Here is a 22,601-nt window from a genome sequence, read left to right on the forward strand (position 1 = left end):
TATTTGTAATCATTTGTCTAACGTGCAAAAATGGAGAGACGAATTATATGCTCGTCTTACCACTGGCCGTGGTGGCTCCGCTGGATAAGGCCCTGCTGATCCTCAGCCTAGAGGTGAAGGGTTCAAAACCTAGGGGAGGTGCTAGGTGTATTAAGTGTGACTCAGGGGTGGTGGGTCATCCTGCTTAAGTGTCACCTGGAGGTTTACGGTGCGGCTGTCGGCTGCAAGCCGGTTCCTCCAGCACCAATATGCTCGTCTTTATCTATAATCAAATTCAAGATGACGAGGCGCATATCATGGGGAAAATTGTCCAAAATTATTGTATTAAACATTTTCAACGTTGCTAATTAAGTCATAAATCATTTTTACATTTTGCTAATTAAGTTAATCCGGAAAATTTCAACCGGAAATCACTAACAATAAGCCTTAAAAAGAGAGGTAGAATCACACATTTAATTTGTTGTTGGGGCTTCACTCATGAAATATACAAGGTAGCAAAGAATTTGAACAGGAGGGGGGAGAAGAGCTATGCATTCCTCTCGACTTTTTTAAACCTCAAGGACGTTTACCTATCAAATTCCTTATCAATTACCTCTTCAATTTGCAAAATTCGAGACAACTTATCCGGTTATCTTCATCTGAACAGTCCTAGGTATCTGATAATAGTAATTATACACATGATTTCATGAATTATAACAGTTCCTTCATCTTTATTATCAATGTGAAATTTAACATCATAGAAATTGTTTCGAAATTAGGAAAAAGGAAGACTCGTATGTTACGATTTTGATCTTGACTATAGCAAATAGTAAATTAGACGGAAAATTATTAGTCAAACCTGTCGAGAAAAAATTCACATGCCATTACTTTTATATTGATTCTTTTAACGGACCAAAGCAGTTAATCAAAAAGTAACTTTCGATTAGTAGCAAACCTCATAGCTTACTGGTGTTGACGAAAAGGCTAAGATACGTTTGACACTAAATAATGTCTCAAGTGCAGTAATTGACAACTTGGTCGACAGTTTCTTGCCAGAATGACAAGGGAAGTAGAAAATGGTCAAGTGTTGGGAATAATCAGTTGGTATAGTGCAGTCGGTCAACAAGAATATTCAATTCTTATGAATGGAAATATCAACATGCATGGCTGAATGTTGGAACAAAAGAGTCAATTCACGGTTGACTCAAAATAATTGCTTGCAACAGTCGACCGCAGGTTATCAACAAGAAAACCCAACTCTTATAAATGGAAATATCAACATGCAGTGGCCCTGCATATTGGAACAAAAGAGTTAATATAACCATCAAGTAGTTGAGTCATAATAATTGGTCATAACATCGAATTTGGATTATTAACGCCTTAAGCCTAGGTTTGGTAGCCCAAATTCAAATCGGATAGAATAACAAAATATTTTATTTGGTATTTAATGACTCCTTTGGATTGGATATACCTAGATAAAACGTCAAATAAAAAATCTGAGCTATATGGTGGGATAAATCCAAATTGGGTATATTTTTTTTTAACATAACTTAAAGATTTCTTCCAACAATGGAATGATGGAATGATGCATTTGACTTCGCCAACCATCATGCAATGACCACTACCACGACAATTGATCATCGTCACCTCTAACCACTGCTCCTCATCATCGTCGTATAGCCAACCGTGCTCTAATCATCGAGGGTGAAAAGGAAAAGTTATATGTCACATGGTCATCACCGTCAAAGAACTCGAATCCTTTCACGAGTTCGCTAGATCCTTTGAGCTCGTCATCCACAATAGAGGAATGCCAACTATCATTACTCGGTGCCTTTGTGTCGTTCACTGGTGGATCTTCGTCCACCTCCTCCCCGCCCTTTACTACTCCCAGATTGTCGGCTTTGACATCAAGTCATACCTGAGCTTTGCATGTGGTGTCCACCACCCTGTCATCGACTTTACATCGGTCGTTGCTACCTCGTCTACCAAATCATCATGGCCACTACCTCCCCCAATCGTTTGGTGACCCGAGGTTTATCTTTGCTGGTGTCTGAATCATCTCTAATACGGTGAAGCTGAGCGATGACTATGGTCTGGAGGTGGAAATGGTGGTGGATGTGGCAAAATTGGTCGTAAAGGAGATGAATTGGAGGGAGTTGAAGAGAGCGTGTTTGAGATGCTGGTGAGAAAGCTCAAGGGATGAGATCTGGATATACAGGAGATTGCGCTGGACAAGTGATATTTTCAAAAAAATTTAATCTCATCATGAACTCCAACAAACATGAGATGGAATTTTCTACAACCCAAAGAAATTTTTGATTTCACCTTATTTTATCCCAACTCGAATCTAAATGATAAACTCAATCTAAGTGTATTTATTGTAAAACATCCGGTTAATGACAGAACTCTCCTCTTAAATTTAAGACTATGTTTGGTTGAGTTTTTCTAAAGGACTTTGAGCCTCCCAAACCTCTTAGGAAAAACTTGGTGTGTTTGGCAAATTTTTTGGGACCCATTTAGCCAAATGCCAGCTTTTGCAAAGCTGAAAATCTAAAGTAGGTGGGTTTTTCAGCATTTTTTAAAGGTCAAATCTAAGGTTGATGAAATTTTTTTCTTTCAAAATTGGCCCCCACTTATTTTTGCTATTTTAATCTTTCCTTGCATTGTTCATCTTTAACTTTAACCCGGGAATTGGACCAACGCTCGTGTAGGTCAAGAAGCTTGACGAATGTTGGCAAGGGATTGCTTGAGGTTGCGCAATACCAGTGTCACCACTTGGGCGGTCACATGACCTCGAAGACTCGTCACCTAGCTTGCGCAATGCCAGCGTAGAGATCTAGCTTGCTTGAGGTCATGACCTCGACAACCCTCTATAAGGCTGAAGGGTTAGTTTTAGGAAGTCCCATTGTTGAAAGAGGCTAGATTTACGAAGCTCAAAGTTTGGGCAACCTTGGCATTGCTTTGCCTGAGGTTGCGTGACCTTGATGGCTCGTTGCCAAGGGTTTACTCGACTTTGGTGGTTGGCGCCTAGGAGTGTGACCTCAATGACAAGTTTAGTCGAGCTTTGATGCGACGGTGACGCTTCGCCAAGCTATGTTGAGCTTTGCTGCGATGGTCGACACTCACCTTGTTGAGCTCTATCGCCAATTGTTGAGCTTTGCTTGCCTACCCTCTCTCCCTTTGGTCATCAAGTTGCCTCCCTCTCTTAATTAATTAATTAATTATTTATTTATTTTAACTTCAAAGTTGCTTTATAAGGTATTCAACAATATTAATGATCCAAATGGCATTTGCTTTCCACAAATTCACCTTCACTCAAAAGAAAATTGGAGAAATGGATTTAAATACCCCAAAATTGAACCACAGACAGCCTAAATCCACACGTGCATTATGTATGATTAGTTAATCTTACTTTTGAAAAAAGCAACCTCCCTCTTTACACACACAACTTAGGCTGTGTTTGGTTCAATATTTAAGGAAAGTATATTGAAAAATGCAAAGACTTTAGGTTAAATGATTTTCGCAAATGCAAATAATGTTGGGTAAAGTGTAATTAAAAAGTGCATTGGGAATCAACTTTAATATAAATACTATTTGGATAAACTAAACTTATAAAGACTTTCGTTATATATTTTACATTAATTGATTAAAAAAAGAAAATTTATTTGGCCAAAGCCAAATCTAGCACTAGCAACCCTTATAAAGTTGCACAATCTTAAGTGACCTTTAATGTGGGTCGCTTGGGATTGCGTGAACTCAGACAGCTCTCAACTAAGGTCAACTAAGGTCATGAAGGTCGCCATTACTGGGTTTGGCTTGTCAAAAAAGGAAACCACATGTACTTTTAGCCAACTTTCCATACCATGGAGCCTCCACCCAAGGCTAAGATCACCATGGCAGCCTGACCCTACCACCCTCGTCACCCGCCACCCCTCTCCTTGTGCTACAGTGAGTCGCTCGAGATTGGCCTCATGCTCACAAGGTCGTGCGAGCTCTAAGTAGAGCTTAGCTATGGCATCAACAAGAAGAAATTGTAAAAGCACTAAGAAAAATCAAGGATAAAGATTAAGTTAGGGAGAATGACACAAATGGTCATTGAACTTTCACCCAACAGGCAATGTGATCTTTGAACTTTTCTTTCAATGTGATCTTTGAACTATATCCGAATATGTAATATGGTTCATGACATTTCAATTTGTTCAATATGATTTTTGGATTTTTGGTACATGTTGAATTTAATCTCTAAATTATATGAAAATGTTCAATATTATTTATGAACTTGAATTAATGGAATGACAACGTTGAATGTTTTTATATAATTTAAAAAAATTCAGGATCATATTAAATAAGTTGAAAATTTGGGAATTATATTATATATTAAATTAAAATTTAAGAATTATATTGAATAAATTAAAAATTTATGGCTTATATTGTAAATTGAGTTAAAGTTGAGCGATAATTTAAGAGAGGAAGGGGAGAGAGGGAGAGAGAAATTTCCCGGTCTTTACCCGGAGAGAGGGAATCCATGAACGTCGCCCACCGTCCTTAAAAGGAAATATCTTCCCGTCGACACGTCGGACGCGATGAATCCTCCTCCGTGATTCGAACCGAAAAGAAAGCTGCAGATTCTAAATCCGACAGCCCGACCCGACCCGACCCATTCCATAATCGCCCCGGATAACGACCCCGTTTATCCGATAAAGCACTCCACGTGTCCGTCTTCAACCTCCGTCTCCCGCTCGCTCTGCAGCAGAGCAGCACTTCGCGGATGACCTTGGAACGATCGGTCGACCTTCAATTTCCATCCGGCTCGGAAACCTCATGATCTAGTTAAATTACCACAATGACCTTCTCGCTTTCTCTCCCCTTGCCTTCTCCCAAGCCTCGGGGTCTTCGATCCTCCAAGGAAATCCTCCAATCCCCCATTCGCCGGAGATTCCTCGCCGGAGACCTCAGCTTCGCCGCCGGCGGGCGGAGATGCTGCTCCGGCGCCGGAATTGTCAGAGCCAAGCCCAAGGAGCTGGTCCTCGGCAACCCGTCGGTGACCGTCGAGAAAGGCAAGTACAGCTACGACGTCGAAACCCTAATCAACAAGCTCAGCAGCTTGCCGCCCCGCGGCAGCATCGCGCGTTGCCTCGACATGTTCAAGAACAAGCTGTCGCTGAACGACTTCGCGCTCGTGTTCAAGGAGTTCGCGCAGCGGGGCGATTGGCAGCGCTCGCTCCGTCTCTTCAAGTACATGCAGCGGCAAATCTGGTGCAAGCCCAACGAGCACATCTACACGATTATGATCAGCCTGTTGGGACGCGAGGGCTTGCTAGATAAGTGCAGAGAGATATTCGATGAAATGCCCAGCAACGGCGTCTCTCGAAGCGTCTTCTCGTACACGGCTCTGATCAATGCGTATGGGAGAAATGGACAGTATGAGGTTTCGCTTGAGTTCCTTCATCAAATGAAGAAGGAGAGGGTGTCTCCTAGTATTTTGACTTACAATACAGTGATTAATGCTTGTGCTAGAGGTGGTTTGGATTGGGAGGGCTTGTTGGATTTGTTTGCAGAGATGAGGCACGAGGGAATACAACCTGATCTGGTTACTTACAATACATTGCTGAGTGCTTGTTCCAATAGGGGATTAGGCGACGAGGCAGAGATGGTTTTTAGGACCATGAATGAGGGAGGGGTAATTCCTGATATAACCACGTACAGCTACCTCGTTGAGACTTTTGGGAAACTGGGTAAGCTAGAGAAGGTTTCGGAACTCCTTAAGGAAATGGAGTCCGGAGGGAATCTGCCAGATATCACATCGTACAATGTTTTGTTAGAGGCGTATGCGCAGTCTGGGTCTATCAAAGAGTCTATGGATGTGTTTAGGCAGATGCAGGCAGCCGGGTGCGCCCCTAATGCAGCTACTTATAGTATATTGTTGAATCAATATGGGAAGCATGGGAGATATGATGATGTTCGTGAGCTCTTTCTTGAGATGAAAGTGAGCAATACTGAGCCTGATGCTGCTACATATAATATACTGATCCAAGTATTTGGTGAGGGTGGGTACTTTAAGGAGGTGGTGACTTTGTTCAATGATATGGTAGAGGAGAATGTTGAGCCGAATATGGAAACATATGAAGGCTTAATTTATGCATGCGGGAGGGGAGGACTGTATGAGGATTCTAAGAAGATATTACTTCACATGAATGAGAGGGGAATATTACCGAGTTCCAAGGTCTATACAGGGGTCATTGAAGCATATGGGCAAGCTTCATTATATGAGGAAGCTCTTGTTGCTTTTAACACGATGAATGAGGTCGGTAGCAAGCCAACTGTTGAAACCTACAACTCTCTTATTCATACATTTGCAAAAGGTGGTCTATATAAAGAGGCTGAGGTAATATTGACTAGGATGGGAGACTCAGGAGTTGCGAGGAACAGGGACTCCTTCAATGGCATGATTGAGGCTTTTAGGCAAGGAGGCCAATTTGAAGAAGCAATTAAAACTTACGTTGATATGGACAAGGTCCGATGTAATCCCAACGAGAGAACTCTTGAAGCTGTTTTGAGTGTTTACCACTTTGCAGGGCTAGTTGATGAGAGTGAAGAGCAGTTCAAGGAAATCAAATCCTCTGGAATATTGCCTAGCGTTATGTGTTACTGTATGATGGTGGCTGTCTATGCAAAGTGTGATCGGTGAGTGCTCATTCTGTCTTCATCCAAAAAAATTTGACAGTCATTTACACTTTACCCGTGCTGTGCTGCTTGGTCACTTCTGCCATAGCGCCTGTTCATTTTTTTCATCCACTCTAATGGATAGGCATGGATTACTGGTTGTTTGAGAAACAAAACAGCGGTAGTGTTAGGAGGTCCTTAGTGTCAATTGTGCTGCGCAATGCTCTTCTTGATACTAGGGAACAATGGCATTACCTGATCATTTCTCTTCAATATCTCAAGTTTAACCTACTGCTAGGTGATTAGGCTCTACATCTTGCTGCTATGGAGATGGCCGTCCTTTCCTATGTGGAAGAATCATCAATTAAATTTTTGTCAGACATCCTTATATCCTGTAATTCTTGAAATATGATCTTGTGCATGCAAGAAGAAGTCGGATCCATCTAAGATAGCATTTTCAGGAACGCATTAGCTTTAAAAGGCATTAAACTGATTGCAATATGAAACCGATTATTGTACTTATCCTCTTACCGCTGTTAAGTTGGTGAAATGGGCTTATCCTTATTTGAGTGACCTTCTTCTGGATCTGCTTCCAGAATGTGTGAGAATGACCTTCCGGAACTTGTATTAACTTGCTGGCTGCAGTTTTGTTTCCTTTTGCATAGCTACATTGAATTTATTTTCCCCCCTGAGCCCATCTCTTGGTTGGCTCAGTTCTGGCGACTCTTTTTTCCATGAAATCCTGCTTTACAGCGCCATACTTTTGTTTTTCCACAAATTGCATCACTTGGTCAACCTTTTCTTTTCATAATGATTTTACCTTTTTCCTTATTGCCGAAATTTAAGGGGACGAGTCAATGTCGAAAGATAGATAGTAAAGAATGATGATCCATACCTTGTTTTTGTGAGGACAAGCTAATGTTTAACTGGAGTGAGATTCAATCAATAATGTTTTCATCGTTAAAGCGATCTCTATCATTTCACAATCATGCTTTGTGAATACCTGATCTTAGTAGGAAATATTCATTGCTTGTGTGGTATTATCTTTTACAAATTCAATGTGGGAAAACAAATATAAATCAGAAGTAAATGTTAGAACTGTGTTGTTGTTCTACCTTGTCCGTTTGTGTGTTTTTGTGGTTGCAAATCTGCAGTTGTTTCCATGTGGTGGACGTCATCATTGATACATTGGTGAATTGTCCGTTAAATGCTATACACTTAAAGAAATTATCCAACCATTACTGCAAGAGGATTTGGCTAATCCATACTCTATCAAGAAGTAAAGTACCTTTTTGCAGTATACCTTTTGATGATCACTTTCACTATTAAGCTGTTGTATTTCCAGGTGGGATGATGCCTATGGTTTGCTGGATGAGATGTGCATGAATAGTGGATCAAATATTCATCAAGTGATTGGGCAAATGATCAAAGGGGACTATGATCACGATGCAAATTGGCAGATTGTGGAGTATGTTCTTGACAAACTTAACTCTGAAGGATGTGGTTTGGGGAACAGATTTTACAATGCGCTTTTAGAGGCACTTTGGTGGCTAGGCCAGAAAGAACGCGCTGCCAGAGTGCTCAGTGAAGCAACAAAAAGGGGTCTGTTTCCTGAACTTTTTCGGAAAAACAAACTAGTATGGTCCATTGACGTACACAGGTATGTAGGATTTATCTTTTATTCTCAGTTATATTCTCTTAAACCATTTGCTTGCCTGTGCTGACGTTGCCTACATCACAGAATGTGGGAAGGTGGTGCATATACTGCCTTATCAGTTTGGCTAAATAGTATGGGGGAAGCGTTCTTAAATGGAGAGGATCTTCCCCAAATCGCAAGCATTGTTGTTGTGTAAGTTCCTGTTCTGCTTATATTCTGCTTTTCTCTTCTTTATATACTTATAATGGTAAATGGATACATACAGTAGAGATGTTAGCTCTGATTAATTCCAGTCATGATTTTTCTTTGGGTCGAGCTAAGCTGAATCTCTCCAAGTCTATGAGCTGCAACTGGCAGGTGCATCTATTTCTCCAATGATAAGATTAAACCTTGGTCCTTGGGGGTGCTAAAAAGTCCAAAAATCTTTAGTGTATGTGTCAAATTAGCACTCCGACACGTAAGCTGCAAGTGATGCCATATTACTTTTTATGCACCGGGTAATAACTTTCTTGAACTCAATTTTTTGTGGCTTTATCAGTGGAATGGCAATGGAAAGCACCTAGTTGTAGACAAATCCATTAAATGAAGATGCTTCTTAACCCTCCCTACTTTAAGTAGTGAAGCACTTGCTTCCTTTTGGTTAGAGTATTGATGGACTTCTTAGTGTTCCCCATATCCTTGCATTGGATGAATTGTCCAACTGCTGCTAAAATTATTTTCTTACCAATTTTAAGGTCATGGATTGCCTATTGCAGTCCATTTGTGAAAATTTGACTGGAAAGATAAGTCAAGCTAATTATGAAAGCCGCACAATCACCTTGTGGCAGATTCTAGCATATCTGCTTCTCATTGAGAATAATACACAGTTAATGATCTATCAGAATCTTCACATTGTCTCGTGGACTGATTCAACTATATATCAAGATTCATGAGTTTCTCTTGCTTATCACCTGGTTGTTAAATATACTATCAAGTCATTTCTGCCTCTCATGTTCACCATCAACAATTCTCAGATTACTGGTCAAAGAATATGGCATTTATTTCCATTTGTACTTCTTCTCTAGGAATGTTCTAATTTTTTGCTTTATGTTAAACTGCTTGTGCTTCTTATTCTCACTCGATTATCTGTTGGCCAGTCGAGGACAGATGGAGAAAAGCTCAACCAGTCAAGAATTTCCTATTGCAAAAGCTGTCTCGTCATTCCTTCAAGAAACTTTGTCATCATCCTTTGGTTTCCCAGGCTGGAACAGGGGTAGAATTGTCTGCCAGAGGACACAGCTCAAGAAAATTCTTTCTGGGATCGAATCCTCTCCAGATGGATCCAAGAATGATAGATTAGTAGTTTTGAGCAACTTCCCCTTTTCTGCGCCAGGAGCGAGAATCTCTCAAAGGAATGATAATCCCCATACCGAAGCAAAAGAGAGGAAAAAGAGAGAGCTTGTTACTAGCGCAGCTTGAAGGGGTATATGAAATCTATCCTCAGTTCTGTGAAAACATGACATGGTTATTCCCAACTCAGTCACAGAGTTGGGGTTTCAAATATCAGCTCCAGCTACGCAATTTGGCTGAAGAATCTCCTCTTCGAGAGTGGTTAAGGTCTTTGCCAAGCTCAGGGAGACTCGGCCCCAGAAAGACAAGCCAGTAATGGAGACTCGGTCCCTCAACTCCACACTGAGATACAAACAGAATGAATGGAAGGATTATGATTTTGCAGCTTTGGAGATATTTCTTTCCTCCAGCTTAAATGTACATTAAATTTGGCATGTAGTAAAGGGTTGTCTTTTTGAACTCGCAATTGCGCAGCCAGTGCTTTTTTTTTCTTTTTTTTGTCTTCGGTTATAAGGTCATTCGGTGAAGCAAGAAGCTTGCGCTACGTCTGTATTTATACCAGGTTTCTCTTAACCTTGATCTTTTAGTAATGGTCGGAAACCAATATCATGACTTGATTAAAGAGAAGCTGGCAAGAAGTCGTCATCAAATGCTTGCTCCCAAGGCATGCGCTGAATGCGCTGATTTTTGTTTCTGTTCTGTTTTCTTCTGGACAATTGTCATTAATTTCTGTTAGGTCATGGAAACCTTTTGTGTGCAGAAAATTCCTGTAGCTTCAGAGGACATGAGCAATTGTCCTGCGAAGTGGGTCTTTTCTCCTCTAATCATATCTTTATCAACTCTTGTAAGAATACATTAACTATCTTAGACTCTGTAGCAATTGAAACTTGTGCTTAACTTGGCAACTACTTCTTCGATTCAGGGAGGCGCAAAGTTGCTGTTTCGTCCCCCTGGATTGATGGTTGTGGACTCTTGCATGGGCAGTGGACACGAGGGGGGCTTCATTGTGAAAAGCTGGTAAGTGCCACGTGGTACTTCACCATCTCCATTCTTTTACTATTCTCTTCCTTTTTCGCACTGGTGGGATAAGGGAATCTTTTATTAACAAATAAAACTGAGAAGAGCACAGTTCAAAAGCAGAGTGCATGTTACTCATGCTCCTCAAATGGCATTATTAGAAAAAGCAGATCTCTGGTAGAGAGTACAATTAGTAAGATGAAATATGATTTCATTGGCATCAAATTGCAATTAATCAAGTCGCAGGATACGGTTTTGAGCCTTAGCAACAAGTACTTAACATCTGTTGTGGTGCATAGATTATTCCTGGTGTGCTTTTCCTACTCTTATGTGTAACTAACCACAGCTCTCTCTCTCTCTCTCTCTCTCCTCCTTTTGTTAGACTTTAATGAAAGATCAAAAGATAGAGCCTAATCTGCATCTGAATAGATCAAAAAGATAAGATCCTAACTTGGGAAAAGAATGGTGTCTTCTCCACTTTATGTCTTTTGGATTAATCGAAGCAAAACTCGATGCAACGTACATGGTGGTTGCTTTCAATCCCACTCGCTTCTTTTTCTCTCTTTTCATCCAATTTAGGGAGACATGATGTATCTTCGAGACTAAGGAACGACTTTAGCTTTTACCTACTATTTGTAGTGTGGATTTCTTTTGGAGTAGAAAAGATAGTTCACAAAATGTCATGGGCAAAACATGCGATCGGCGCGCGCATGTAGAGGGAACAGCTGCTTGCATTTCCGTCAAGATGACTGTGACAACAATTATTCTTCAATATGATGAGTCTGTTCTTTATGTCTTGTCAACTACCTTTTGGTTGGGCTGCTCATTGAATTTAGCAGCTGGATTTTTACTTCTTTCTATCGAGAGGACTTCCAAGTTCGATTTGTCCGATTATCGAACTGGGTCCTTTGGCATTTCCTTAATTGTTGGGGGTGTGGGTTCGAGTTCTACGACTGCATGCTCTTGACGGGTCGAATTTTAGTTCTTCAGATGTCACTTGTTCAAGCACAAATTCAGGGAGAGGGCTAACGAAAGTTACAACTTATGGCGATCGATGATATATCCTCGGAATTGTGAGGAAAAGAAAAAGTTGAAATTTAAGGTGAGACGGGAGTTGATTTATGGTTGTTGGTGGAGGCCCAGAAAACCTTATCTTGTCTTATCCTGCCAACGCACCCCACCACCGAGGGTTCACAAAATTGTACGGACGTTCAGAGATAAGATTAAATAAAATAAAAAATCGCTTCTTCATTTGATTCGATATAGATCGAATATTCGATTCCCACCCTCGAAACCCCATCTCCATTGGCCCCACGAAGAATTGCCATCTTCTCCCCCTCAAACCAATGGATAGTTCAACCCAAGATCTTTACATGTTTTCCTTTCCATAGTAAGCCCCAAGAGATTGTCTAGATGATTGATAGTGGTGTTCAGTCTTTTTTGCTCTGCTTGGGCTTGAAGTATTAGTCGCGTTCTCTTAACAAGACTAGTTGGGGCGTGCGAATCTCGGTGTCGGTACTAAGTCAAAGCTGAAGAATTAAAGTTAATGGAAATTAGTCGGGTGCTTGACCTCGTCGTCGTAAAGAAGCAAAGTATAATAAGGTAGAGAAGCGAATTATAAGAAGGTTCGTGTTCTTTCTTTCTTTCTAATTCGTATTCAGTGGGGAACTGGCGTGCGTGCCAGCTGGGGGGGAGGTGTATTCGTCTGTGTATTCTAGGAAGAAGCAAAGGTAACTTTGGCACTTCGCTTAGCTTTATTTTGGCGAGAGAAAAGAAGAGGGAGAAAGGACTCAGGTGGGCGAATTGCCTTTCACTACTAAAATATCGAGTTGATTATCGAGTTGATTTTAGGTCAGATGGGATTAGTTAATTGGGGCACAATGGCTGGAAAACCGTGGGTTTCCGTCCTAGATTGACAATTTTTTAAGAGGCCCAGTTGATGAGACAACCTCTGAACGTATTTTGACCAGATTCATTCGGCCGAGGAAAGCGTCTACTTTTTGGGGATGGTGATAATATTTCTTAGAAGGGACATCTGGTTAAAGGATCATGTGCTGTGTGCTCCATTCTCGATTCTGTGCGCCACATGCTTTGATTGGAAGTTCTGAGTTTGGCTGCTGCCATTTGGTTGGACCCCTCAAAAATCCACGTTCTAGATACTTTTCTTTTTCTTTTCTTTCCCCATTTTAAGCAGCTTATTTTATCCGAATATATCTCATCTCTGATATATTAATTTTCTTTATTTTGCAGGTGAAGTCACGATTGCTTTTTCTTCTTCTTATTTAAAAAAATGTCTAAAGGATCCACTAATGATGGTTCCGAAGAACTCACCCCATGATTGTTGACACTCCTAAATAATAATATAGGTGACTGGATGCGAAGTAAACTGATAAGTGATGAAATCGACGTTTTGACATTTTTAGTGACGAGTAGTACTTCTCAGATCTCTTTAAGCTCCTTTTCCTAGCTAGTTGGTCGAATGCCTATTTTTCGATGCTCAAAGCTATTTCAATTTAGCTTATAAGAACCGCAAGTTTCTTCACTTTAATGCGTCGCTAATGATTGCCAGAGTGACCAATTATATAGAATTCCTTAGGCAAAATCTCTTTCACCGTGATCCCAATTAAACCAAATTCATTTAATAAATATAATTTATCTATATGCATACAACCATTGATGTGTGTACAAAACAAATCCATCCATTTTGTGCATTAAACTTGAAAGATCATACCTTTTGAAAAAACAAAAACACAAGAAGGGAACAAAGAATTCAGGAAAACATTACCAACAAATGAGTATACAACTATTATGCAAGACCGAGAGATATAAGATAATCCGTTTTTATTTCATAAGAAGATGCTAATTTCTCAGGCATTAAATAGAGCATGTGCGAAATATATCTAAAATTAAATAGTTAGTTCGATAAAAACACTGCACTCTAATAGTGTCGATATTTTTATCATGTAAAAGTTTTGGCCAATAAGAACACGAGAAAAACTAGGATTATGTTCTCTTTCCTTTTTTGTACCCCCCGAAAAATAGAGTCCGTCTTTGAAGGATTTTCCCAGAAGGGAGAATGGTATAAAAAAAGGCCCGCTATCCTCGTCGTACCCGGACTGATTTCCAAAGTGAATTCCATTCAGAAAATATCTCAGCCGTCGGATTAAGGAAATATCTACGATTCACGACGAGTAAGATGCACCGTCCATTTTCACTTTTCTTTTTCCTTCCTTTCTTTTATTTATTTATTTATTTTTTACTTTCGTCCTATATATGCCATTTTCATTCCACCTCACAGGTCTCGTCTCGTCCCGTCCGGTCCGGTCTCCTCCCTCCCTTCCTCCCTCCTTCCTTCTCTCTCTCTCTCTCTCTCTCTCTCGCCGTCCAACCGTACGGACTCTCGGTTTTGCCGCGAAACGGAACGGAGCGGACCCGGTCCCTCGCCGTCGCCGGTGCGAGAGAATGCCTCCCCCACGCGCCGCCACCCCCGACGTCGCCGGCGACGAGAGCTCCGGCGCCGACGCCGGCGCCGGGGAGATCATGCTGTTCGGGGTGCGGGTGGTCGTGGACTCGATGAGGAAGTGCGTGAGCCTGAACAACCTGTCTCAGTACCAGCACCCGCAGGACGCGAATCCGCCCAACGCCAGCGGCGGGAGCGGCGGCAACAAGGAAGAGGCCGCCAAAGGCTACGCATCGGCCGACGACGCCGCGCACAACCCCGGCGGTGGCCGCGAGCGCAAGAGAGGTATGCATTTCCCATGTGTTCTAGTTCTCGTCGGAACGATCGGTCTTCGGAGTATCGCGTCCGTCGGGGTATCGGTAGCAATCGGTCTCCAAAGTGCCTGATTTGAGATTTACTTACCTGCATGCGATGTGATCGCTGCTTTCTGCAAACTTCTCATCATCCATCATCACTCGTCATTTCCATTATTGTAGCTACCTTATTGTTTTTTTTTTTTTTTTTATCCGATGCGTTTCCCTGGCAATCATCGATTTCGATAAATTAATCTCAACCTCCAATGAATTAGTTTCGACGTTGAGGATTGGTTAAGAGCTTTGAGTACTTTATCAGTTGTTCAACGAAAGGCTGATTTGATTTCAGTCTTCAAATATTGATCTGAATGTTAAAAAATCGCTGCTTTCGCTAGTTTATATCGGTCGGATCCTTCTTTTTTCCTGCTAATGCTTAGTTATCGTCGTTAACATGTACAAGGAAAGTCATGTGATGCCTTAATGGGATAAAACTTGGCCTTACGTGTGTCTGAAATGCGTTAAATGGGTTTTTTTTTCTGTGGACTTCATCAGGAGTTCCTTGGACAGAGGAGGAGCACAGGCTGTTCTTGTTGGGATTACAGAAGGTGGGGAAAGGAGATTGGAGAGCGATATCCAGGAACTTTGTGAAGACCCGCACGCCCACTCAGGTCGCGAGCCATGCCCAGAAATATTTCCTGCGCCGAAGCAACCTCAATCGCCGGCGCCGTCGGTCCAGCCTCTTCGATATAACCACCGATTCTGTACGTATCTCATCAACTTCTAGATGGCCCCTTTACTATCTTTGAAGGTCGTCTTTGTTCCCGTTGGCTGATGAGGATTCGGCGAAATATCGTGGAAGTTGACCTAGACCAATAGTCTTTTCTTAGGTCTAGCTTCTTCAAGTTGAATCAAAGTAAACATTTTGAATTGACTTCACGTCCTGCTTCGATCGAGCCTCCTAATCACAACCTTTCTTTTTCTTAGAGAAAATAGAATGAGACAAAAGAAGAAATGACACCGTGGTTTTATGGAGCTCATGTCTAGATGAACTTATCAAGTGGCTTGAAACATGGATCTCTTGAATAGCTGCCATGAATCTATGGATGAGTTTTCCTTAAGCTAACTGTGTCATTTTCTTTCTTTCTTTCTTTCTTTCTATTTTTAAGAGAAGGTGCGGGAGGAGGTTACTGTTTTTTTATTAGGGATTCTGGTTTTAACAACAAAATCGAGGAAAGATTTAGTGTGTCAAGTTAGACATCAATTATGTGCTAATGGTGGATCTGGTTTCTCGGATTTAGAAAAGCCAATTTGTTTACTGAGGAGTACTAGGAAAAAGCTCAATCTTCCATGTGCAAGGCTCTTAAAAAAATCAGCGGAAGGTCATGTTGCTCTCTTGCTGTGGCAATTTAAAAAATTAGTACCCACTTGCAACCTTTATCTTTCTAATCTTCTCTTTGATCCACCTTTTGGTCCAAAATTTTAATCTTTCCGTTCAAATCGCAATTTTTCTGATGCTTCGCGTCCATATTTTACAGGTGACTGCGAGTATGATGGAGACTGAACATGTTCCTCATCAAGATAATACATATCAGATGAATCCCTTGCCTCGGCATCCGCTTTTGCAAGATACTTGCAACCCGAATGGCTATGTTGCAATGGCCCCTTTCGTGATGCCGATTGGACCAGCAGCGTTTCCAATTCCTGTTCAGAATCAGGTCCCAAATCTAACTCTAATGCAAGGGGGCGGGCTCAGTGATTCAAAGTCGAAGCTCGTCCAGCCGACACCTCTTGTCCCAATCCCTCACGCTCCGCTTACCTCCGATCAAAGTGCAAATTCGAAGTCAACAATGGAGCCTCTGTCTCTATCCCTCAATCTCTCCCTGCCTTCAGATCAAGGAGATTCCCCTTCAAGTCGTACATCCTTCCAGGCGATGTCTGGCTTCCGCGGTGGGGAGAGCATAATCAGTGTGGCTTGAGAATCTTTTTATCTTGATAGAAAACAAGACAAGGAAGGGGGGACAAGGAAGGGGGTTCATGTTTAGATCATTATCCGGGTAAAGATAAGATAAAGGGGTGTATGGGCGACTGAATTTGATTTGCCAAATTGTTGTACAGAGCATGGGGCGACAAAGTAGAACATTGCCATGTGCTTTTTCTTTCTATTTAATGCTCTATCTCCATCAGGTATCTGTTAAGTTTGTCGGCTTACATGTGACTGGAAAAAATAACATCATCGATCTTTGGCTCGTGTTCGTGTTTCTTGCTTTGTGCTGAACTCGTGGTCTCTATGGACCCTTGAGGGCAGAAAGAATCTGTGTGGACAACCCGTGAAAGCAAACCCGAGACCTCACATGTCGAAAGGTCACCTATGGAAGTTTCATTGAAAGAGGATGCCAGACTTCGTAGGGGGTCGAGTTTACAAATAAAACCCAAAGAAATTGCTATCGATGGCCTGGCCTAGTTGGGCTTTACAAATGAGTGTCACCTACATTGGACGAATGGGTACGGGGGTTTCTACAGTCTCTTCCTGAAAAAACGGTCGTCTCACCGTATATAGCATCGTACTTTTTACGAAAAAAATTGTCAAAAAAGTTATAATTTTATTTTATATTTTGCCAACCAAATACTTAATCTTTTCAATTTTTGCTAATTGAGTCTATTCGGCTAATTTCAATAGGAATTTGCTAGTGTTGACATTTTTTTTTTTTTAGTCTTTCTTCTTTCTTTTGCTGGTGACTTGCCACAAGTGAGGCATGGCCGGATGAGGACAAGCCCTGTTGAGGGCTCCCCTTGCTACATCTAGTGAGGCCAATGCTCTCTGGGTCTTGCCTTGACTAGTCAAAGCTTGCCCTTGCCTGACCAACTTGCTTGTGGCAGGTGAGGCCAACCCACTTGGGCATCTATAAATGGAAGAAGAAAGGGGAAATAAAGAAAAAAAATCAGAAGAAAAAAATAGAAAAAAATATTAAAACATTACGATTGAGACCCATATGTTATTTTATCCAAGGGCGATCATCAACGATTCCTCCCGAGCCCTAAAAAGCTCAGAACTGATAATCCGAGAACGGAACCGTTGCCTTAGCATTTGATTGGGCCCAGTCGGGGGAATAGAGCCCAAGAAGGAGACCGGCCCATTGTCAATCGCTCCCCATCTCCAAAGCACACCCATTTGCGGGGCCTGTCAGGCCGTTGGACCCCCGATGTACGATGATCATTTAGAGAAGGAGAGAGAGAGAGAGAGAGAGGCATGGGGCGTTGGATGGGTGGGAAGGAAGTGGTTGATCAGCTCAACTGCCCCGCTCCGCCTCCCTCTTTAATGTCGCCGAACGTCTTCCTCCCCTCCAATTCCCTCTCGATCCTTCAGATCTCCCGCAGGCGTCGACCCCCTCCGCATCACTAGTCCATCTCCGTACTCTCTCCTCTTCGCGTTTCCTGGAATGGCGGGCGGTGCCTTCTCCGCCCTGAGGCGCCTCTACCTCTCCCTCTACAACTGGGCCATCTTCTTCGGATGGTACTCCTCCTCCATCACTCTCTCTCTCTCTCTCTCTCTCTCCTCTCCCCGTCCCGAGTACGTCCTGATTTCGCGCTCCCGTTTCGTTTTTCAGGTCGCAAGTCTTGTTTCTCGCCGTCAAGACGCTCCGCGAGTCCGGCCACGAGCACGTCTACGGCGCCGTCGAGCGGCCCCTCCAGCTCGCTCAGACCGCCGCCGTCTTGGAGGTATGCGCACCCCCACCCGCGCTGCATTGATCTCTTTGTCTCGTGGAGCTGTGTGCTGATTTAATGAGGACGCGTCTTGACTACGAGCAAGGTTTTAGAGGTTTCTCGGGAGTTTGGTTTAGTGCTTAACTAAGTCATTATCAATTTGTCGAAAAAAAATGCGTTATCCGAGTCGAAATTCATTTCGAAACATGAATTGCTTTCGCGTGGCTGATTTACACCCTTCCTTGCAACGTTGATTTTCGTCGAAGATGGCTTCTCACGTTTCTCTCTCTCTCTCTCTCTTTGTTGTCCCCATTTCCGGGTTTCTGGATTGGATCTCGGGTAGATCCTCCATGGTCTTGTTGGTGAGTTAAAATCTCTCTTGCGATTATCGAATGGAATTTGTTCTGTTCACATTACACGGATGCTGGATTAACTCCGGATTTCTCTTTAATCTTCTGTTTGTAGGTCTGGTTAGGTCTCCGATAACTGCCACCCTGCCTCAGATCGGTTCGAGATTGTATGTGACCTGGGGCATCCTCTATAGTTTTCCCGAGGTGATTCATCCTACTCGTGCAATCTCATCGTTCCAACTTAATGTCGTTGGGCATTGTAATTTGAGCCAAACTCGTGAATGTTCTTGTACTGACGATGTCGTGCTTCTTATGGACAGACTCAGAAACACATCATGGTTAGCTCCTTGGTGATTAGCTGGTCGATCACTGAGGTAAACACATTTTTATTGTGCTCTCGCTCCGGTAGCCAACTGCACAAGTTCTTTCCATTTAAGACAAGCTTATGTTTGAGCACGTGCCATAGATACATAAACCTGCTTTTGTGTATGGGTACGAATTGACTGAAAAGCAAGATGAACGGTGACAACAGGGACTTGGCATCATGAACTTACTCTATACAATAAATGACCTTGGATTTAGTTTCCATACACTTGGCATCGAGACAGAAGCACTTGCCTTAATCTGCTATGCATTTTGTTATATTCGATTCAGATGTCAGAATATTGATCCTGTTATGACAATGTAAATGACATATACTTCTGAAACTTCCTTCTTGTAGCACTGCCAAACTGACATACGTTATGTGTTTATCTTATCTGACATTGATTTCTTCCTAATTCCTGCATGGCATGATTTTTTAATGCAATTTGTCTCTCTAGCATCTGGTTGATGTAATCTGATACTCCGATACAACTCGTTTTATTGATTTTCTCCAGAGTCTGATAGATTAATTTGGGTATCTTGATATAACGTGTGTCATAATGTAATTATCACTATGTAGTATGTGGTTAAATCTATGCTGCTATTTGGATAAACTTGGTGTATTTTCTCCAATTTATGATCTTCCTTCAAACGATTGCCTCTCTTTTCTATTACCTTACACATGGTGGTTCTACAATAAGAATCAAGTTATCTTTAGTAATTGCTTTCTATATGCCCTCAATGCATCATAAGAGTTTCTAAGGGTTGATTGTAGTCCATTGTCGATTATCATATTCCTCATGACTTCTTTTACGTCAATTTATCTTTTAGTTAGAACTTTTTGTTCATGAACATGATGTAATATTCTAGCCTTGTTCCTTTCATATGTTCTCAATTTGGTATAATTCTTGAAAACAGTACTGAGGACTGAAAGGGTCCAATGAGTTTCTGACTTTGCTTGTCTTGCACTGTCCGTAGTCTGTACTGCTAGGTTATTCATATTGATGTCATACTGAAATTTGCAACTGTGGAAAAACTCAGAGGTTTAGTGCCTTATGGAATAATAATGCATATTTATTTTTGACAGATTATCCGGTACTCTTTCTTTGGGATGAAGGAGGCTCTAGGTTTTACACCATCATGGCTATTGTGGTTGAGGTAATAAGTTAAGAGATTAGTTTTTGCCTATGTAAACTCTTAGAGAGGCTTGATCTATTTGATATTATATTGCTGTACCTTTTCTGAATGATATGTTTGCACTGTGCAGGTACAGCACCTTCCTGGTGTTATATCCATCTGGCATTGCCAGTGAAGTTGGGCTAATCTATATTGCACTTCCATACATACAGGTATTTCTTTCTTTTCATTCTTTTTTAACTGAATTACTTCCAGCCAATTGTAAAATGATGAGCATGCCACTTTATTTGGCACTGTATTCCTACTCTGATCAAAGAAAAGGTTTTATAGTTCAATTATCATCTTTTGGTTGGTTTTGATGTTTTATGTCTGGCTTATTGCGCCAAAGATTTGTTGGATTGAAAAGACGAAATTGTCTGATAATTTCTGCAGCTGTATTAGCTATGTTGGAGTTAGGAGCTCTACATAGGCCCTTTAATTAAAGTTCTTTGTAGATAGGACCAGTAAATGGTCATTTGCCTCAAATCTGAAATACTTGCAGACAATGAGTGTGTGCCCGGCATTGCCCTTATTCATGGTTTCATTTTCTGCATGTGGCTTTGTACGGTTCATGTGCAGTCTTAAATCAGATGCATCGCTTACCTTTTTGACATACTCAACATCAGATACACGATATGTTTCTTGCCTCTGGCACATTTGTTTGAGAATTGGCATCTGGTGACTGACTAAATATTGGTCTATGCAGAAATCTGAGAAGTATTGCATAAGAATGCCAAACAAATGGAACTACTCTTTTGATTATTTTTATGCTGCTATCCTTGCTCTTGGGATCTATGTCCCAGGTAAGTGTGAAGAATTTGCATTCTTTATTTTAATATTTATTGAAGCTTTTATCTAAGAGAAGCAATGAAATATCGGTGCAGGGGGTCCTCACATGTACAGCTATATGCTTGGGCAGAGGAAAAAGGCTTTGGCCAAATCAAAGAGAGAGTAGGGTGGGACAATGATTTGGCAATGCCACGTGATTGTCCAAAACTTGTAATTTAGTTTTGTTTTATGTACTATCAACGCTATATTAGTTGTGTGGGGGGAGGGGGAAGGTTTATTTGTGCTGTCTGTGGATTGTTTCATTAAGCTTGCAACGAACAATTTAAAGCAAGTTCAGAATTTTAATATATATCTTCCTTTCATTTTTTTTTTTCAAATGGGATAATTTAATTTTGGCTTTCTAACTTGTGCTATTTTTACAATTTTGACCCATAACTTCTCTTTTTTGCCCCCTCTTGTGATCAAGTCCTTGAATTTGCTGATTGTGGAATGTGGTTCTTCCTTCTCTTATCATTACTTACTCTGTCAAGTTGCTGACATGCAAATACCTCCGTGGATCAGGTAAATGATATGTTGGTGCTGAAGGTGGATTGCATAAATAATGTGGCTGCATATACTTGTTTTAAATTTATATGTGCTCAGAATGCTTCTTTGTTCTTGATATTGCCACTTTTGTCTTGTCTTGTACACGTCCAGCCCCACCCCTTGCTCCTTTATGCATAATGAATGACCTGTGCAGATGAATGTTAGTCAAGTCTCTCAGTGTATGCCCGGCTATCATGCCTGGTGTTACACTTGTGCCCACTGAATGACATGTTGTGATTGATTGCATATTTGATACCCATGAGTATCTTTTTAATGGAACATATTTCTCTATACTGCAAGCTGTTCCTTGCCGCAGATTCATCTTCATTTGCCATTATTGTTCGTGTGTTTTCTTTGTAGTTGTTAAGTCAGTGGAAAAGTTATTTTTAATGTGCATGCTGCATGTTGGCAAAACAAAAGCAAAATTGTGTTTGACAGTCATTTCTTAGTCGAGGGAGATTGGATTGGAGGAGGATAGGAGAACAGAGGGGCTTCTTAGCCTGGAAGTAAGGAGTGCTACTCGGGTCTCCATATAACAAAGCGGATTAGTTATTCTCTCTTCTTTTCTCCAAATAATAATCTTATTAGAAAATAGTCATAAATTAGAATGAACGCGTAAAATATTCTAAAAGAATAAACAAGAAATTTTAAATCGGATTCGCCTGATATTTAAATTGGCTTAATCAATGGCCTAAGGGCGTTAACGTTTGATTGTCAGAATATTGGACGGCGCGGATCGAAAACTGATGTTATGTAGGATGGCTAAATGAAAATCTAATGACTCCTCCATAAATACAGACGTTAAACTTTCATCTCTCTGCCCCTATAAAAATGGTTGTTTCGACATAGTAATAAAAACCACTTTCCGGTCGAAGATTGCGTCGATGAGTGAGCTTAGAACAACAGTGAATCAATGATCATTCTCTATTCTTATAATTTCGAAAGTCATTAGCTTGTGATTGCAGATAACTTCACCAGAGAAATTATGTCCATCAAGCGAGTGGTTATGGGAATGCTTGTGGCCATCGTGCTGTTTGAGTTCGCGACGGCAACGACCATAGATTCGAGTCGTCTCAAGCGCCAACTCAGGGCGTTTGCTGAGAAACAAAAACGTGAATGCCTAGATTTATGTCACGACACAAGCAAATGTGGTGACAATAACAAGCAAAGTAGAAAGTACGATAAGAGATGTTACGACTCTTGTGATGCCTTTTGCGCTCTATATTGGTACGACCCGC

The 22,601-nt window shown here is 41.3% G+C and overlaps 3 protein-coding genes across 3 annotated transcripts; all 3 read left to right on the forward strand.

Moving 5' to 3' along the window:
• Positions 1-4,599: 4,599 nt before the first annotated feature.
• LOC104426315 (pentatricopeptide repeat-containing protein At1g74850, chloroplastic) lies at positions 4,600-10,278 on the forward strand. Its single transcript, XM_010039314.3, has 4 exons — positions 4,600-6,663; positions 7,988-8,302; positions 8,384-8,491; positions 9,436-10,278. The coding sequence occupies exons 1-4, from the start codon at positions 4,823-4,825 to the stop codon at positions 9,755-9,757; spliced, it is 2,586 nt and encodes an 861-aa protein (XP_010037616.2). The 5' UTR covers positions 4,600-4,822; the 3' UTR covers positions 9,758-10,278.
• A 3,663-nt stretch (positions 10,279-13,941) lies between these two features.
• LOC104426316 (transcription factor MYB1R1) lies at positions 13,942-16,644 on the forward strand. The gene is made up of 3 exons (XM_010039315.3): positions 13,942-14,390; positions 14,951-15,159; positions 15,934-16,644. Exons 1-3 carry the CDS (start codon positions 14,108-14,110, stop codon positions 16,372-16,374), a joined length of 933 nt encoding a protein of 310 aa, XP_010037617.2. The 5' UTR covers positions 13,942-14,107; the 3' UTR covers positions 16,375-16,644.
• A 994-nt stretch (positions 16,645-17,638) lies between these two features.
• On the forward strand, positions 17,639-21,182 carry LOC104426317 (very-long-chain (3R)-3-hydroxyacyl-CoA dehydratase PASTICCINO 2A). The gene is made up of 9 exons (XM_010039316.3): positions 17,639-17,909; positions 18,004-18,115; positions 18,444-18,462; positions 18,566-18,654; positions 18,771-18,824; positions 19,901-19,971; positions 20,081-20,162; positions 20,696-20,792; positions 20,874-21,182. The coding sequence occupies exons 1-9, from the start codon at positions 17,836-17,838 to the stop codon at positions 20,942-20,944; spliced, it is 669 nt and encodes a 222-aa protein (XP_010037618.2). The 5' UTR covers positions 17,639-17,835; the 3' UTR covers positions 20,945-21,182.
• The last annotated feature ends 1,419 nt before the right edge of the window (positions 21,183-22,601 follow it).

The sequence above is a fragment of the Eucalyptus grandis genome, chromosome 11, assembly GCF_016545825.1.
Source record: "Eucalyptus grandis isolate ANBG69807.140 chromosome 11, ASM1654582v1, whole genome shotgun sequence".
NCBI lineage: Eukaryota > Viridiplantae > Streptophyta > Magnoliopsida > Myrtales > Myrtaceae > Eucalyptus > Eucalyptus grandis.

What these genes read in the sequence shown, in the direction of transcription:
- LOC104426316 (XM_010039315.3), top strand. Translation starts at nt 14,108, where the DNA reads ATGCCTCCCCCACGCGCCGCCACCCCCGACGTCGCCGGCGACGAGAGC. An exon ending in TGGCCGCGAGCGCAAGAGAG is followed by an intron (nt 14,391 to 14,950) that starts GTATGCATTTCC and finishes GGACTTCATCAG; the next exon opens with GAGTTCCTTGGACAGAGGAG. An exon ending in TCGATATAACCACCGATTCT is followed by an intron (nt 15,160 to 15,933) that starts GTACGTATCTCA and finishes CATATTTTACAG; the next exon opens with GTGACTGCGAGTATGATGGA.
- LOC104426317 (XM_010039316.3), top strand. Translation starts at nt 17,836, where the DNA reads ATGGCGGGCGGTGCCTTCTCCGCCCTGAGGCGCCTCTACCTCTCCCTC. An exon ending in TGGGCCATCTTCTTCGGATG is followed by an intron (nt 17,910 to 18,003) that starts GTACTCCTCCTC and finishes TTCGTTTTTCAG; the next exon opens with GTCGCAAGTCTTGTTTCTCG. An exon ending in TTAGCTGGTCGATCACTGAG is followed by an intron (nt 18,825 to 19,900) that starts GTAAACACATTT and finishes TATTTTTGACAG; the next exon opens with ATTATCCGGTACTCTTTCTT.
- LOC104426315 (XM_010039314.3), top strand. Translation starts at nt 4,823, where the DNA reads ATGACCTTCTCGCTTTCTCTCCCCTTGCCTTCTCCCAAGCCTCGGGGT. An exon ending in GTCTATGCAAAGTGTGATCG is followed by an intron (nt 6,664 to 7,987) that starts GTGAGTGCTCAT and finishes TTGTATTTCCAG; the next exon opens with GTGGGATGATGCCTATGGTT. An exon ending in TGGTCCATTGACGTACACAG is followed by an intron (nt 8,303 to 8,383) that starts GTATGTAGGATT and finishes CCTACATCACAG; the next exon opens with AATGTGGGAAGGTGGTGCAT.